Source organism: Phoca vitulina, unplaced genomic scaffold (assembly GCF_004348235.1).
Source record: "Phoca vitulina isolate PV1807 unplaced genomic scaffold, GSC_HSeal_1.0 scaffold1, whole genome shotgun sequence".
Lineage (NCBI taxonomy): Eukaryota > Metazoa > Chordata > Mammalia > Carnivora > Phocidae > Phoca > Phoca vitulina.
Genome location: NW_022589704.1, coordinates 108,594,801 through 108,613,721, shown reverse-complemented (window position 1 = coordinate 108,613,721; position 18,921 = coordinate 108,594,801). Strand labels below are relative to the sequence as shown.

The window sequence follows — 18,921 nt, the reverse complement described above, 5'->3', positions numbered from 1 at the left end:
AGTTTTGTTTAATCTACATGCCTACCCACCCCCTTCTCCATATTATTTTGAAGCAAATTCCAGAGAGCACATCATTTCATTTGTATATATTTCAGTATGTGAGTATGTGTCTATTGAGGTACTCACTAAAAAGTATAATAACCATGTAATATCATCAAATATCTAGTCATTGTTCAAATTTCCAGTGGCCTCAAATGTCACAAAATTTTTGTTGATTTGAATCAGTATTCTGATAAGGTGCCCACATTGTGATCAGTTGATATGTCTCCTAAAACTCTTCTGTAGGTTTCCTTCATCTCTTTTTTTTCCTTGAGATTTATTTGTTGAAGAAGCTTGGTCTTTTGTCCTGTAGACTTTTCCCTCTCCCTCCCTGGATTTTTTTCAACTGCATCCACATTTTATTAGTTTCCTAGAGCTGCCATAACAAATTACCACAAATCTGGTGGCATAAAACAACAGAAATTTATTCTCACAGAGGTGCCTGGCTGACTTAGTCGGCAGAGCGTATGACTCTTGATCTCGGGATTGTGACTCTGCCGAGCCCCATGTTGGGTATAGAAATTGCTTAAAGATAAAATCTTTAAAAAAAAAAAATTTATTCTCACAGTTCTGATGGCTTGAAGTTCTGAAATCAAGATGTCAACAGAGTTGGTTCCTTCTGAATGCACCCAGCGAGAATCCATTCCATGCCTCTTTCCTAGCATCCAGTGGCTCTTGACAAACCTTTGGCTTGTGGACACATCACTCCAATCTCTGCTTCCATATTCACATGTTCTTCTGTGTCTCTGTGTCTCAAATCTCCCTCTCCTTTCTGTGATAAGGATACCAGTCATTGGATTTAAGGCCTACCAAAGCTAGAAGGATCTTACTTTGAGATCTCTAACTTGTTACTTTCACAAAGACCCTATTTTTTTTACATTCACAGATACAGGGATTAGGACTTGTATATCTTTTTAGGGACCACAGTTCAGCCCACTACCCCTGTAGTGAAGTTTTGCTGTTCTTGTCTCCTCCACACATTTTTTCTTAAGTTGTTACTTGAATCTAAAGCTTGATTAGATTCGTGTATCTTTTTTTTTTTTTTTTTTTTTTGGCAAGAGCACTTTATAAATTAAAATGATGTTTGGTGGTCACCCTTTTTGAGATGCTAGCAGACTTGATGATTACTATCTAGATCCATTAATTAGGCTTTGCAAAATGGTATATTCTGATTCTAGCCATTTTCTCTCGACCCACTCTTGTCTAGCATTTGCTCCCACCACTCTGCCAAAACTAAACATGTCACGATTACTCACTGCTTCCACATTGCTGAGCCCAGTGGTTCTCAGTCTGAGCTGTATGTGGCCTCTACTGCATGGCACAGTTGACACTAACTAACTTGATCAACTTTTCTCATTTGACTTCCAGGAACTTTCTCAGGTCAATATAAATACATAGACATAGGGGCGCCTGGGTGGCTCAGTCGTTGAGCATCTGGCTTCGGCTCAGGTCATGATCCCAGGGTCCTGGGATCAAGCCCCACATCGGGCTCCCTGCTCAGCGGGAAGCCTGCTTCTCCCTCTCCCACTCCCTCTGCTTGTGTTCCCTCTCTCTCTGTCTCTTTCTCTGTCAAATAAATAAAATCTTTAAATACATACATACATATATAGACATAATAATAATCATGAACACGTAATATGGATTTCAGGTTTGATAATGAGTAGAAAGGAGATGTGGCATACTAGAAGCATCAGCTAAAAGAGTCATAGCGGTTGCTTCCTGGAGAGAGATGGGCAGGAAATGGGGAGGGCTGGGGTGGGGACCTGCTGTATTTTGTTAAAAGCTTTTTAGTGCGATTTGGCATTTTCAATAATCTATCTATATTACTTTGATAAAATTTGAAATCCACTTAAAAAATGGCTTAGCCAATGTAGTGCTTTTATTTTGCCATAGGTATGCCTAGCAACTATGTACTTCCTATCCTTTAATGCCCTCGGACTGTTGTTTTCTGGGTTTGTCTGGTCTCTTTCAGAATGGCAGTTCGGAAAACCCTCATTCCTCCTCAGCCTCCTGAAGTGGCTAGCCCTCGAGTGGAGAGCTCTATGCGAAGTACATCCGGGTCACCTAGGCCTGCAGGGTGAGCACATAAATGTTATCACTCTTGCTTCCAACTGCACGTTATTGGGGAGGAAAAAGCCTAACACATGTGACAAATCTTAGATAATTTGCCTATGTGCATCTTTTTACATCCACTTTCTAGCTGTGTGACCTGGACATTATTCAGCCTCTCTGATTATTATTTATGAAACAGCCATACTTATAACATCTGCTTCATAGAATTCTTATGTATTTAAATGAAATGATGCATTTAAAGAGGACAGAGCCTGCCTCACAGTAATCCCCAGTTATTATTGCTATCAAAAATGGCATCATGGGGCTCCTGGCTGGCTCAGTTGGTCAGTTAAGTGACCGACTCTTGGTTTCGGCTCAGGTCATGACCTCAGAGTTGTGAGATCGAGCCCTGCATTGGACTCTGCGCTGAGCACGGAGTCTCCTTGAGATTCTTTCCCCCTCTCCTCCTCCCCCTGCTCATGCTCTCTCTCTCAAATAAATAAAATCTTTAAAAAAAAAAAATGGCATCATGACAGTAGGTAATATATGCTGTTTTCTTTATTCTTTTTAATTCCACAAGTAATGTTATTTTGGGAAAGAGAGAGACAATAGAAAAATATTTAAAGTGTAAAGTGAAAATCTTTATCCTGTTCTCTATCCACCTTGCCAGTCTCCCTAGCCAGAATCATATTGATTGGTAACAGTTTTGTTAAGTATCTTTCCACACGTCTTTCTCTATGTACACATGTAGACTGAGTCTTAAAAACAGGATCTTGCTGATTAGATTGTTCTACATCTTGCAGTTTTTACTTATATCGGTAATAGCTTGCCATGGTGTGATGTATTTATCAACTCCATCATAAAACTTCATTCAAGAAAAAATTATGATTGCCCTGTGTGGGCTAGGTAACGTTTTAGAATCTGGGAATATAGGAGAGTGACTAAGACGAAGTGTCCATTCTCCTTAAGCTTATTTTCTAGTAGATGTAGAGAAATCAATATGTGAAGAAAAAGAAGGCAGTGTGAAAGGAATGTAAGGCAATAGGAGGAAGAGATGATGCTGTCTAGAAAGCCTTCTCTGAGCAGAGGTTTAAGAGCACAAAGGAACAGCCACATGCTTCCTGACGTCCAACTGCATCAGGCCGAGGAAAGAGCAGGGGCCAAGAATTTGATGTAGGAGGACATGCAGTCGTTACTTTGCACATTAGTGCAGAAAAGTAAAAATAACCATGCAAGGGGAAGCTGTGAAAAATCTTAATTTTAGGGGGTGGGGGTTGTGCTTATTTTCTGACCTTTAAAACATTATGAAAATACTCAAAACTCTCTTATCGTCAGTTACCATATATAGAGAAGTGAAAAAAGTAGTAAAATTAATATTTATTTGGTGCACTGTAATTTAAACATGAGAAACACTGAGAATTAAAGTTTTATTTCTTTCTAAAAACTAATCAAGAGGAGTTGGAACAGGGGTGCCTGGGTGGCTCAGTTGTTTCACGTCTGCCTTCGGCTCAGGTCATGATCCCAGGGTCCTGGGATCGAGCCCCACATCGGGCTCCCTGCTCAGCGGGAAGCCTGCTTCTCCCTCTCCCACTCCCCCTGCTTGTGTTCCTGCTCTCGCTATCTCTCTCTCTGTCAAATAAATAAAATCTTAAAAAAAAAAATAAAAAGAGGAGTTGGAACAGTGCTCGCTGCCTTCACATTGTATAATTCAATGATGAAGAGCACAATAGTCCTTCCATGCATTGTTGAATTGTCATGCTCCTTTCTAAGTTTGGATCTGCTTCTGACATTTTATCCTTTGTCTTTTCAATGGTGGCAAATTATCTCCAAGAGTTCCTTTAATGTGAAACTTTTTGCCAGCATCACTTCTAAGGACATCTTCATCCTTTTCATCAAAACCCTCTGCCCTAACTAATGCGTGGAATCCGGGTGCACATTTCACGCAGCATCTTTTTGTTGTTGTTGTTATGTTAATCACCATACATTACATCATTCCAAGTGGAAACTTAATTGCATTTACAATCTGAAGGAATCTGCTCTGTTCGAAAAATGTTTCTATCCAACCTGAAAATAATACACTAAAACTAAGTGTCACAGTGCATATTTTGCTTGATTCAGGCTTTTTGGATAAAAATAATGTGACCATTCTTCCAGATGTTTTGTCTATATGGTAGGTAACATCTCACTGTTTTCATTTTTGATTGGTTACCAGCATAGAAAGAATATGCTGGGTTGTGCAAACAAGTCTTTATAATTCTAGGTAAAATATTTGGACCTATTAAACAAAAGTTAAGGAAAAGAAAAACATCTCTGAAAGTAGGTAGGTCTACATAACCTGTTTATCCAGACAGTCTGTTTTTTTTTCAAAATTTTTTATTATGTTAATTACCATACATTACATCATTAGTTTTTGATGTAGTGTTCCATGGTTCATTGTTTGCATATAACACCCAGTGCTCCATGCAGTACGTGCCCACTTTAATACCCATCACCAGGCTAACCCATCCCCCCAACCCCCTCCCCTCAAGAACCCTCAGTTTGTTTCTCAGAGTCCATAGTCTCTCATGGTTCGTCTCCCCCTCCGATTTCCCCCCTTTCATTTTTCCCTTCCTGCTATCTTCTTTTTTCTTTTTTTAAACATACACTGTATTATTTGTTTCAGAGGTACAGATCTGTGATTCAACAGTCTCACACAATTCACAGCGCTCACCATAGCACATACCCTCCCCAATGTCTATCACCCAGCCACCCCATCCCTCCCACCCCCCACCACTCCAGCAATCCTCAGTTTGTTTCCTGAGATTAAGAATTCCTCATATCAGTGAGGTCATATGATACATGTTTTCTCTGATTGACTTATTTCGCTCAGCATAATACCCTCCAGTTCCATCCACGTCATTGCAAATGGCAAGATTTCATTCCTTTTGATGGCTGCATAATATTCCATTGTATATCTATACCACATCTTCTTTATCCATTCATCTGTCGATGGACATCTTGGCTCTTCCCATAGTTTGGCTGTTGTGGACATTGCTGCTATAAACATTGGGGTGCACGTACCCCTTTCACGCAGCATCTTTTAACTGTGCTAGTAGCTTCACCAGATAGCTTAACATCCATTTATCAAAGTTAATTTATTAACTTTTGAAATAAACCAGTCTTTATTGGCCAGAAAAGGATTTGTTGTTGTTTTTCATTCTCCTTGTAAGTGGCCATTTCCTTTCAGTGTGGCAGCTAGCTTTAACACTTTGGCCTGAATGACTGGGATTTATTCATTCATTCATTCATTCATTCAATAGTCATCAATCCAAAGGAGAAGTAAATACATTTCACCATAGTGGCTTTGTGTTCCTAGTGCAGTCTCAACTAAAAGATGATATGAGATGACTTTACCATCTTTTTAAATATTCATTGGATTCTCTATACATGGTCCATTCCATATCTTCACACAAGCCTAGGGCTCATCCTGTCTTTGCTGTTGCTTGTTCCAAGTCTTTTAATTACATCCAATTTTACTTCCAGAATTACTGTTTTTTCCTGCATTTTTGTTTTTGTTGGCCAGTTCTCACTCTTTCATCCATTATTGTAAAATTTCACCTGGGTTTATCAGTTGAGAAACAAGAGACAGTACAGCTCCACAGTTTGCCGTCTGCATAAACTGAATAACAGATATGCATTGACCACTCACGGACATACTTCAAAGGAAATGATGTGATTGGTCATAGATCATGATGCATAGCTATTAGTTACATAGTGATTTGTGGACTGAGAAGCTAGCAGCAAAGTTTGCATAAAGTTGCATAAAGTTTATGTAACTACTCACAGTTAATGTACAGTGGTAACTGAAATTTGAACAGAGTTGGTGGGGGACTAGTGTAATACAGTTATACACTATAGTAGAATTCACACATATCAGGATCTACAAAGTCAGGACTGCCTATATGTTAGGAACACACAAGGAAGGAACAGCAAGAGAAACCAACCTAGAACAAGGGGAGAGTTGCACAACATGGTTCAGAGATATAACTGAGGGCCAGATGATGTAGGGCTTTGTGGGCCATTCAGAATCCTTTGGATTTTATTCTGGGTGAGACTGAATGCTGTCAGAGGGTTCAGCCATAGGAGTGACATGATTTGACTTATTTTTAAAAGGATTACTCTGGCTACCATGCTAGGAATAAAACTGCAAGAAAGCAAAAGTGGAAGCAGGGAGACCAAGTGAGAGATGATGGAACCTTAGACTATCGTAGAGGCTTGGACCAGAATGGAGGTAGTAAAAGTCATAAAAAGAGTTCAGATTCTGGATATGTATCGAAGGTACAGCTGACAGAATTTTCTGATAAGAGAGAAGGGAAGGAAGCCAGTGATAGCTGAGAGGTTTTGCATGAGCAACTGTAGATAGAGATTATCCTTTCTGAAGTAAGGAAGCCTATGGGAATAACAAGGGGAAAAAAAATCTAAGAGTTTAGTTTTAAATATTTTACTTTTGGGATCTCCAAGTGGTTAGACACAGCCAAGTGGAGATGTCAAGTGTATAGCTGCCTAAAAAATTCCAGAGTAGGTACATTTCTAGAATTGAAGATAGAGATCTGTTATGCTGGGGATTAAGTTTTAGGAATTACAAGCGGATATATGTTTTTTAACACCATGGGAGTGGAAGAAAGTCCACTGATAGTATAAATAGTAGAAGTGGTACAAAGTGGTACAAAGACCATGCCTTAGGATATGTCATTTTAGGAGATCAAGAAAATGAAAAACTAGAAAAGGAGACTGTATTCCTATACTATGTGATGTTCCCAGATGTGTTGGTGCCATAATTAGTCCTCCATTAGTGAACACTTAAGGTATTTCCATTTATCACTATAATAAACAAGTAATGCAGTGGATCTTTTTATCATTGAGCCCCTTTGCAAACATTTCTCTGGAATATGTTTCTGGAAGTAGCGTTACTGGGTCAAATTACATGTAGAGTTTAAATTCTGATATCCAATCACTGTACCTGTTTATATCCTCATGAAATGTGTTCCCAATTTCTCCACATTGTTGCCAACATTAGATAATAAATTTTATAAATTTAATACATTACCTTTCATTGCTAAATGTTGTTTTTTTTGTTTTGTTTTTAAGTAGCACTAGAGTTACTTTTAAGGTGCTAGGAAAAAATAGGGTTCCTGAAGGTGAGGAGCACTCTGTGAAGTACAAAAGTATATTCCTTGTAAGCAGCAATATGTGCAGAAACGTGGGTGAGGAGGGGCTATTTGCAGAGTCTTCCCTGGACTGGGTATGGTTCCAAGGTAGGTTGTGGAGGTAGGGCCCTGCACAGGCAGGCACCCAGCTGGCCTTACTTGCAGTTGGCAGTCTGTTTCTGTGGCACCTGAAAGAAGAGAGCATTTGGACTGTGATAAATAACTAGCTGAAATCAGAGCAGTCTCCCCACACTCCCACGCCCAAGTGAAAGGAATCTCATGTAAATTGCTGTTTTTAGCAATAGCCCAACTCATTCACTGATGAGTAATAAAAGGATATTCGTGGGAAGACAACTAAAATTAAAAAGTAGAAAAAGAGCAACAAAATATACTCATTTGTTCAGTAAGAACACTTACCAGAAAAGCAGGACAGATGAAACTTATTTTAAAAATCTGACTGTGAATTCAAATTACTTAATGAAGTCAGCACCACCTCAGTGAAGGAAAACACACAAAGATGAAATGCAGACTCCCAAGACTAAATGACAGAACATAAAGGGGTGACACGTGAAGGGACAGAACTCAGTAAAGACCTAGAAGAAACCACAAAATGAAGGTAAAATTAAAATAGAAAACAGTATAGACATAGAGGATAGAAATGAAAAAAGTGAGCAAAATTTTAAAAAGAAGTAAAAACCATGTAGAACATACTATGATACAAGTAAGATCTAACATACACATGTCAGCATCTCAGAAACCAATATGTGATTTAAAATTGAGGACACATTAATATTATCATTAATGTATTTTTAAGTGGTACACAAAATTTGGTGTATAATTACTGGCAGCTTAGATTCAGTGAAATACTGAAGTTGAGTGGTGTTGTTTGGAGATAGTAGGGGGTTGGTAAAGGGAGGGCGGGAGACTTCTCAGTGTATCTTTTGAAACATGAATATATTACTAATTCAAAGCCAAAAGAATAAGGAAAGTTAAAATATTATAAAACAAAATAGATTTAGGAAGTAAATCCAAAAACTGTTCAAATAAATTTAAAAATTGAATTTTAAAAGAAGTCACATAATACTACAAGGCTATTATTTATGTATGCTTAGGTGTTTTCTGTCAGTCACTAATTCATCCTCATACTCCCCACCAAACTTAAAGAAATCCTCCAAATACAGGCAGATCTGTCAGATCTCTCGGTTCCATTTTTTTCTTGATTATATCCCTCCCTCCTTGAAGCCTTGCTTCTACCTACTCCAGTCTGCACTGGTTACTCTCTGGACTTGGTGCCCAGCTATTATCCCTGGTGTTTCCTTTGTCCATCATTCTCTGAATTCCCTTCAACTCATCCCTGATGCCTGTATACTTCCTTTTCCTTGGTTTACTCTCTGATTTGTTAGAGCATGTCTTTTGTGGCAGAGAAGGAGTACATAAGATGTCAGGGGTTTTTTGCATATCAGATAATGGCTTTATTCTGCCCTCACTCTTTACTTATAGCAAGAATTACTATCAAACTCCACTCATTGAGCCAGAGACCCTTGCGGTGTTAGTGAAAGACTTGCCCCTCAGGTAGCACACTACCTACACTTGTGAGTTCATCGATCAGTAGCCTCAACTCCAAGCTCAAACACTGTGGAGTGCATTCACTCTTAAGTCCACTCTCTCTCTGTTGCTGAGATTGGGTAAATTATATTGATTTGTCCTCGACCCTACTGATTCTGTCTCCACTCTACTACTGACAATATCCAGTGAGTTTATTTGGTCAATTGTATTTTTCAGTTCTATAACTTACATTTGGTTCTTTTTATAACTTTGATTTCTTTGCTCAGATTTTTCTATTTTTTCATCTATTTCAAGTGAATCTGTCATTGCTTGTTGAAGCACTTTTATGATATCTGTGTCCTTATCTGATAATACCTTCATCATTCATCTCCTATTCAAGTTGTGATTTTCCTGGCTCTTGATTAGATGAGTGGTTTTCTGTTTGGACCTGAACATTTATGGTCTTAGAAGACCCTGGAATTTATTTATAGCCTAATGTTTTAGCAGTTCTCCTCACAGACGACCCCAGTTAAGGAAGAGAAAGCATTGCCTCCTTACTGCCAAGTGGGGGACTGAAGTCCAGGTTCCCTGCTTGGCCTCTTTTGACACCACTTCAGTGGTGAGATGGTAGAGAGAAGATTGAGGTGCCCCATTATAGCCTGGCAAGTGTGGACGCCTGGGGTCTCCACAGCATTTGCAAGAGAGAATGGAGATGAGACCATGATTGCTTCTGTGGTGTTTCTCCGGGGCAGAGCAGTTACTGTTTAAAAGTTTTCCATCTTGCTGAGCTGCTCCTGTCTTGGTTCTTTGAGCAGACTTTTCTTAGGACTTTTGTCTGTGCCCTTTGACATTTCTGTATTGTGGTTCTCCAGGACCCAGTCTGGAACACATGAGGCAAAAAGGAAACCCAAGGAATTCCCTGCTGTGTCATTCCTTTGGTCCTGAGGTCCCTAGCCAGTCTGTCTTCGTTCAACAGCTGTTTTGTTTGTTTTATATATAATACTCATGATTTTCAGCGATACTTAGCAGAAAGAACAGGAAAAAGTAGGTCTGTGCCATCTTTCCATAAACAAAATTCCTACCTACACAAATAATACAATGGCTGGGAGAAGTTGAAATTGAAAATCTCTTTTTCAGGGTGCCTGGGTGGGCTCAGTCCATTAAAGGTCTAACTCTTGATTTCAGCTCAGGTCAGGATCTCAGGGTCGTGAGATTGAGCCCCACTTTGGGCTCAGTGCAGAGTCTGCTTGAGATTCTCTCTCTCTTCCTCTCCCTCTACCCTTCCCTGCTCATGCTCACTCACTCTCTCTCTCTCTTAATTTTTAAAAATCTCTTTTTCTTTGTAGGTGATATCTTCAACTTTATCTTAGAGCATTCTCTTCTGAAGTTCTTAATATGAAAACCTGTAAATGTATAGCAAAATAGAGGAAACAGTATTCAACTAGATTTAATTTTTAATATTTTGCCATATATTACCTTTTTTGGTGTAATTAAGTTACAGAATTTTACGTTTAAATACTTTCTTGTGCATTTTGACAATTTAATTACGATGTATTCTAGGTGTAGGTTCTTCCAATTTTTCCTACTTGAGTTGGTTGAACTTTTAGATAAACAGACTGAAGTTTTTAATCAAATTTAGGGAGTTTTTGGCCAATATTTCTTCAGATATTCTTCCTGCCCCTCTCTCTCCTTTGCTTCTGAGACTCCCATTATGTGTATGTTGGTACACTTACTGCTATCGCATAGATCTCTGAGGCTCTGTTTATTTTTCTTCCTGTACACCTCGCCCCCTCTTTTTTTTAGTTTCTCAGACTGGATAATCTCAATTGACCCATCTTTGAATTTATTGATTCCTTCTAAGATTGCTGGAATACACATTTTTTTTTAAACTGCCATATTTTTTTTAAGTAATCTCTATACCCAATGTGGGGCTCAGAGTACCCCAAGATCAAGAGTTGGGTGCTCTACCGACTAAGGAAGGCAGCTGGGCGCTCCTGAAATATACTTTTGAGTCCAGTTTTTTTTTCCTTTCTGCTCTTAACTTTTCAAATGCAGAATTCCTTTTTGGTCTTTTTTTTTTTTTTTTTTTTAATAATTTCTATCTCTTTATTAATCTATTTGCTGAGACATCATTTTTATGCTGTTCTTTAGCCATGATCTTCTTTAGTTCTTTAAACATATTTATAATAGCTGACTTAAATTCTTTGACTACTAAGTCTGACATCTCTGCATCCTCGGTGACAGTTCTATTGCTTGCTTTTTTTCCCCGTGTTTGAACAGTGCATTCTTGTTTCTTTACATACCTAGGAATTATTGTTGAAAACTGGGCATTTTGAACAGTATAATGTAGCAGCTCTGAAAATCAGATTCCCACCCCCCCCCCAGGTTTTTTGTTGCTGCTTGTAGTTGTGGTTGTTTGTTTAGGGACTTTTATAAAATAATTCTTTAAAATCGTTATCTTTGTCTAGCGTGACCACTGAATTCTCTTAGTTTTGTAGTCAGCTAATGATTGAACAGATTTCCTTGAATGTCTGGAACCAATAAGTCTCCCATGTTTTGTTTTGTTTTTTTAAAGGTTTTATTTGTTTATTTGACAGAGACACAGTGAGAGAGGGAACGCAAGCAGGGGGAGGGGGAGAGGGAGAAGCAGGCTCCCACTGAGCAGGGAGCCCGATGCGGGGCTCGATTCCAGGACCCTGAGATCATGACCTGAGCCGAAGGCAGACGCTTAATGACTGAGCCACCCAGGTGCCCCAAGTCTCCCATGTTTGCCAAGGGCCTCTGTGTGTGTCTTGGGATGGCCCATCAACACTGAGGCAGGCAGTTTTACATCTCTGTCTTAACTTTTTTTCTTCCTGCTTGCACAGAGCCTCACACTCAGCCAGAAGTAAGAACTTGGGTCCCTCTCAGTTCTTTCCTGGGCATAAGTACAGTCCAGGGTATACACATAGTCCTACAAGTATATGTTGCTTCCTAAATTGCCAGAAATACATTGGAGCTTTTCAAAGCACCTGTGGACATTTCATTCTCCAATTTTTCTTTTAAAGCTTTTTGGGTAGCTTATTATTTGCCCTACCTATTACCATCCTGTCAGTCAGTTGGGAAACTGATCAGTTAGGTACCAGCAAATTGTAAGGAAAAAGCTGTTTACACTGGACAGGCCAGGTCAAATAAGACAGTCTTGCAAATGGAAACAACCAGACAGGTTATATAATGATAGTTCTCTGGTAAAGAGGGTTTGCAGGGGCTCTAATCCCTCTGGTAGCTGCCAGGCTGCTGGTTTTCACTGTGAGCATGGACTCTTGGTTTGCATGCCTATCATGGTGGTAGAGATGAAGGAACAGAAATAGAGCAAGTTATAACCCTCAGAGTTTACTGGTCTTACTGAGGTTCAGCTAATTTTCTTGATTAATTTTGCCAGATTATTAATTTCCAGAGTTCTGAAAACATTGCTTCTGGCATTTTTGTCAGTTTTGCTTTTATGAAAGAGAATTTTCAGAGATTGTTACTGCCGCATTTTTGCTAATATTTCTGGTTGTTTTATCGTTTAATTCTCTTTAATTCCAGAATAATCCTAACCTGTACCCAACCCCTATTTACTTATTTTGAAATAATTTAAGACTCGCAGAAGTTATAAAAGTAATACAGAAAGTTCCCATGTACCCTTTACCCAGCTTCCCCCCAATGATTACATCTTACATAACCCTTGTACTTTTTCAAAATGAAAAAATTGGCGGGGCGCCTGGGCGGCTCAGTTGGTTAAGCATCTGCCTTCAGCTCAGGTTGTGATCTCAGGGTCCTGGGATCTAGGGTCCTGGGAAGGAGCCCCATGTGGGCTCCCTGCACAGCGGGGAATCTGCTTCTCCCTCTCCCTTTGCCCCTCCCCCTGCTTTGTGTGTGTGTGTGTGTGTGTGTGTGTGTGTGTGTGTGTGTGTATGCGCACATACGTGCGCACTCTCTCAACTAAAATTATTAAAAAGAAAAAATTGGCATTAATACAATGCTATTGACTAACCATAAATCTTATTAAAATGTCACCAGTTTTTTTTCCTTTCGTGTACACTACTTTGAAATTTCACCTATGAATAGATTTATGTAACCATTATCATAATCAGAATGTGAATCTGTTCTGTTACCACAAAGACATTCCCTTATTTACAACCATACCCTTCCCCCAGGGGCACCTGAGTGGCTCAGTCATTAAGCTTCTGCCTTGGGCTCAGGTCATGGTCCCAGAGTCCTGGGATGGAGCCCCACATCGGGCTCCCTGCTCAGCGGGAAGCCTGCTTCTCCCTCTCCCACTCCCCCGGCTTTTGTTCCCTCTCTCACTGTGTCTCTCTATCAAATAAATAAATAAAATCTTTAAAAAAAAAAAAAAATACCCTTCCCCCAAACCTAACACCTTGTCATTTAGCTGTGCCACCACTAGAATTTTGTCATTTTGAGACTTTTGTGTAAATGGAATCTCATGAGTTACTTATTTATATAATTATTTGTAATTATATAAATACATATTTCTTACACAGTGACCTAATGATGCTGGCTTATTTTCACCCAACATAGTACTTTTGAGATCCATCCAAATTATAGCGTGTATCAGTAGTTTGTTCTTTTTAGAGTGGGTAATGATACATCATATGGATGTACCAGAATTGCTTATCCATTTGTTTATTGAAGTTCATGGGGGTTATTTCTGGTTTGAGGTTATTACAAATAAAGCTGCTACGAACAGTCATGTACAACTTTCTTGATAGACATACATTTTCATTTCTCTGGGATAAAAATCCCAAGAGTGCAGTTGCTAAGTTACATATATTTTTTATTTTGTAAGAAACTTCCAAACCGTTTTTGCAGAAGTGGCTGTACCATTTTAAATTCCCACCTGCAGCATGTGAGATCCTTTTATTCTAAAACCTTGCTAAACTCGTTTATTAGTGCTAGGAGTTTTTTGTAGATCAAGTTCCTCCACATCCTTTCCTATGCTTGCTGTTACGAAGTTTTTAAATTTTCTTTTCACTATTCTGATAGGGGTATGGTAGCAAATCATTGAGGCTTTAATTTGCATGTCTCTAATAGCTACTGGTATTGAATATCTTTTCTTTTCTTTTTTTTTTTTTTTAAAGATTTTATTTATTTATTTGACAGAGAGAGACACAGCAAGAGAGGGAACAGAAGCAGGGGGAATGGGAGAGGGAGAAGCAGGCTTCCCGTGGAGCAGGGAGCCCGATGCGGGGCTCGATCCCAGGACCTTGGGATCGTGACCTGAGCCGAAGGCAGACACTTAACGACTGAGTCACCCAGGCACCCCCTTGAAAATCTTTTCATGTGCCTGTTTGTCTCCTGGATATTTCTTTATTGAAGTGTCTGTTCATTGTTCATGTTTCTTGCTCATTTTCTGACGAGATTGTATGTTTTCTAGTATTGAGTTTACAGAGTTGTTTATGTGTTGTGAATATAATTCTTTTATCATATATATATGTTTTGGTTTGTATGTTTGTCTTAAACATCTTTAAGTGTACATTTCATTGGTGTTAAGCATATTCTCACTACTGTGCAACCATCTCCAGATCTTTTTGATCTTGCAGAACTGCAGCTCTACCCATTATTCAACCACTCCCATTTTCCCTACCCCCAGCCCCTGGGAGCTACTATTCTACTTTCTTTTTCAATGAATTTGGCTACTCTGGGTACCTCATATAAATGGAACTAACAATGTGTTCACAAATTTTTTTTTTCAATCTGCGCCTTGTCTTTTCAACCTCTTGAAATTGTCTTTAGCAAAGCAAAAGTTTTTAATTTGATAAAACCCAATTTATCATTTTTTTTTCTTTTAGATTGTGCTTTTGGTATCATGTCTAAGATCTCTTTACATAGTCCTACGGGTTTTTTGTATTTTTTATAAAACTTTTATAGTTCTACATTTTACACTCAGATTTATGACCTGTGTTGAATTCATTTTTGTGTGTGGTGTGAGGTTTGGTTTGATGTTGAATTTTTTGCCTATGGAAATCCAGTTGTTCTTGGCCTTGAACTTGAGGGGTACTGTTTTGTATTGCTTTTCCTATCCTGAATTTTTAGGATTACTAATCCGTGCTATAAGTAGGTAAGCCTTTACAGCTATTAAGTGAAATATTTTACTGGGGTGCCTGCCTGGCAGTAGAGCATGTGACTCTTGATCTCAGGGTCATGAGTTCAAGCCCCACGTTGGGTATAGAAACTACTTAAAAATAAAATTTTTTTTTTTTTTAAGATTTATTTATTTTTTTTTTTTTTAAACTTTTTTTTTTTTTTTTTTTTTTTAAGATTTTATTTATTTATTTGAGACAGAGAGAATGAGAGAGAGAGAGCACATGAGAGGGGGGAGGGTCAGAGGGAGAAGCAGGCTCCCTGCCGAGCTGGGAGCCCGAAGCGGGACTCGATCCAGGGACTCCAGGATCATGACCTGAGCCGAAGGCAGTCGCTTAACCAACTGAGCCACCCAGGCGCCCTAAGATTTATTTATTTGAGGCTGTGCCTGGGTGGCTCAGTCAGTTGGGCGGCTGCCTTTGGCTCAGGTCATGATCTCAGGGTCCTGGGATGGAACCCCACGGCAGGCTCCCTGCTCAGTGGGAGTCTGCTTCTCCCTCTGGCCCATCCCCCACTCATGCTCTTGCGCACACTCTCTCTCTCTCAAATAAATAAAATCTTTATTAAAAAAAAGATTTATTAGAGAAAGTGCATGCACACGCATGGGGGTGCAGTGTGCAGGTGGGGGGAGGGGCAGAGGGAGAGAATCTTAAAGCAGACTCCCCACTGAGCACAGATTCCCGAACCAGGGCTCAATCTCACAACCCATGAGATCATGACTTGAGCCAGAACCAAGAGTCTGACACTTAACTGACTGAACCACCCACGTGCCACAAAAATAAAACCTTTAAAAATATATACATATATATACATATATATACATATATATGTTTTACTGAAAAAAAGGTTTAAGAATAATTTATAATGACATGAGTGAATACTTCCAATAAAACTAAAAAAAAAGGATATACAGTTTTTTGGGTTTTTTTTTTAAAGATTTTATTTATTTATTTGACAGAGCGAGAGAGCACAACTAGGCAGAGAGGCAGGCAGAGGGAGAGGGAGAAGCAGGCTCTCCACTGAGCAGGGAGCCCGACATGGGGCTCGATCCCAGGACTCTGGGATCATGACCTGAGCCGAAGGCAGCCGCTTAACCAACTGAGCCACCCAGGTGCCCCAGATATACAGTTTTAAAATTAAATTTGTAGCTACTTTAGATACCTAGAGTATTCTGGTAAAATACACTGGAAGGTTGTAAGACCGATGCCTCTGGGTAGAGGGCTGGGTGTGTAAAGTGGAGAAAAATTATTTTCAGTTTATTTTCTTTTGGTCTTTGCCATGTATGTGAGTTTCCTCTTCTATAAGAAATAGGTTTACGAGAAACTACAGAGTGTAAATACAATTGTGATTTTAAAAAATAATAAATTTCCTAAGACAACATATGCATTAAGGAATTCTGGGAGAAAAAAAGACACTATCACAGTGAAAATTGGTTGCCTTTTGATGATGTGACTTTGAGTGAATTCGTTAAAATGTTATTTTCTAAGTTAATTTTATTACTGCTTATAAAATTTGGTGGGGGTGGCACAAGGAAGGGATATTTTTAAAACTTAAATTTCCTTTAAAGCTTACCTTAAAGTTCAACTTCTAGAATCAAGTAGTAGAGTCTAAGTTGTGCTACACATTGTACAAAAAGACCTGGACAAACACCCGCCCTCTGAGATGTTTGCTGCATTATCTTTGCTTTTGTGTTTCAGTGCCAAGCCTAAGTCAGAGATCCACGTATCGATGGCCACTCCAGTTACTGTGTCCATGGAAACTGTGTCCAGTCAAAATAATGATCAGCCCACCATTGCAGTCCCTCCCACGGCTCAGCAGCCTCCACCGACCATCCCAACCATGATCGCAGCCACAAGCCCCCCATCACAGCCAGCTGTCGCCCTCTCAACCATTCCGGGAGCGGTCCCCGTCACTCCCCCCGTCACTACCATTGCGGCTGCCCCTCCGCCATCAGCTGCTGTAGCTGGCAGTCTCTCTTCTGTGTTGGGCCCTCCGGTACCTGAGATAAAAGTTAAAGAGGAAGTGGAACCAATGGACATCATGAGGCCAGTCTCTGGTAGGTTCATTCATGGAGTTCTCTTCATTGGCACGTGCTACTTCCTCTTTACCCGACTCTCCTCGAGGGCCAGACTCTTGCGTGACCCTCAGTTGTGAAGCCTGACCCTTTAGTGCCCGTTGTAAATTTGCATGTCATTCATTTTAAGAAGGGGACTGCTAGGCTCCTTTGGAAACTAAAACCATTTTTGCTGCCCTTTTAGTATCAATTTTATTTCTTACCAAAATCATAAAAAAGATTAACATTTCCCCAAGAATATCCTTAAATAAAGCTTCTGTGGTTATATTGTTTTCTATTTCTCATTTTGGTTTTGAGTCTTCTTTTTTTCTTAGTTAATATAGTTAAAGCATTCCCTGTTTTGCTTCGTTTTGGAAAAACTGGTTATTACTTTCAGTGTTACGTTATTGTTTATTCTGGTCTCTCTTTCTGATTTTTCATTGTTATTTCCTTCCTCTACTAAATTTCATTTAAGTTTCTTTTTTTTCTAGTTCTTTGTGGTATAATGTTAAGTTGTTTATTTGAACTTTTTTCTGTATTTATTATAAGCATTTAGAGTATAAAAAAAATTAAAAATAGAAAAAAGGGTCAAAATAAGATCATAGCTAAGTGCTGATTATTTACGATTTATTCCCTGCCAAGTTTTGTTGCCCTGTTACACAGTGAAGCAAGATTTATGTTGTTGAAACTTCATAAACTTACATGTGATTAGTAAAATCGTAAAACTCCTCACTGCTTTCTTTCCCTCCTCTCCTCAATTGTAAACTTCCAGTGTGTAAAATGCAGGTCGCTTTGGAGGTTTTCTTTTTGTTTGTTTATATGTTAGTAATTTATTGAGAAATGTTCCTTCCCCTGACTACAAAAATAGCATTTAATGAACAAAATTTATGAAATACAGATAAGGCCAAAGTGGAAGGCAAGTCATTTTAGCCGGCACTGCCCTCTTACCATACCCCGTGCTGTTTGTTCAGTAAGAGGTGTGGTGGTGCTGTGTCTGCAGTTGTTAAACCTGCTGTTTGTTTTCATTCATTATGCCCTGAAATATTCTTCTATCTTACCCATATTTAGCCTCAGCACTTCGTTGAAAGACACCACGGATAACCCAGGAGGGGAAATGAAATGTTTTCAATTTTGCTGTTCTTCTCTCTTGATTTCAATAGCCTCTTAACCTCTCTGTGCTAGGAAGTTGTCAGTAATCACACCTTAAACTGTAGGCTCTACGCCAGGTATTGATGATACAGCCTTATACAAAACAAGTACATCTCCATCATCTTGCAGCTTACATTTTACCAAGGGAGAGAAACCGCCAAATAAAGCAGTGACAAAATACAGGTATACCTCAGGGAGATTGTGGGTTCATTTCCAGATCACCACAATAAAGCAAGTATTGCAATAAAGTGAATATCACAATAAAGCAAGTCAAATGAATTTGTTGATGTCCCAGTACATAAAAAAGTTATGTTTACACAATACTGCAGTCCATTGAGTGTACAATAGCATTATGTCTTTAAAAACAATGTACATACTTTACTGAAAAAAGTTTATTGCTAAAAATTGCTAACCATCATCTGAGCTTTCAGTGAGTCATAATCACTGATCACAACCACCATAACAAGTATAATAATAATGAAAAAGTGTGAAATAGTGAGAGAATTACCAAAATGTGATACAGAGACATGAAATGAGAAAATGCTATTGGGAAAATGGTGCTGATAGACTTGTTTAACACAGGGTGGCTACGAACCTCCAGTTTTTGAAAAATGCAATATCTGCGAGGTGCAGTGAAGCGAAGCACAATCAAGTGAGGTATGGCTCTATAAGGGAAAGTTAGGGCTGGGGCTGTGATTTTAAGAAGAGCTTTAAAGGGAGGGCCTCACTGAGGAAGTGATCTTTGAATAGAGACATTAAAAAAGATGAAGT

General features: G+C 39.1%; 1 protein-coding gene and 1 non-coding gene across 6 annotated transcripts in view; one reads left to right on the top strand and one right to left on the bottom strand.

Annotated features, from left to right (window-relative positions):
• SAP130 (Sin3A associated protein 130) overlaps nt 1-18,921 on the top strand; it is an 84,976-nt gene that overhangs the window by 45,303 nt on the left and 20,752 nt on the right. For all 5 annotated transcript variants that reach the window (XM_032412771.1, XM_032412781.1, XM_032412762.1 and 2 more), the window contains 2 exons: nt 2,012-2,116; nt 16,646-17,004. In XM_032412771.1, the coding sequence (XP_032268662.1) occupies nt 2,012-2,116; nt 16,646-17,004 (464 nt within the window). The remainder of the gene's footprint in view (nt 1-2,011; nt 2,117-16,645; nt 17,005-18,921) is intronic.
• LOC116638168 lies at nt 8,770-8,919 on the bottom strand. Its single transcript, XR_004300646.1, has one exon. It is a non-coding gene; the product is annotated as a small nucleolar RNA SNORA62/SNORA6 family (small nucleolar RNA).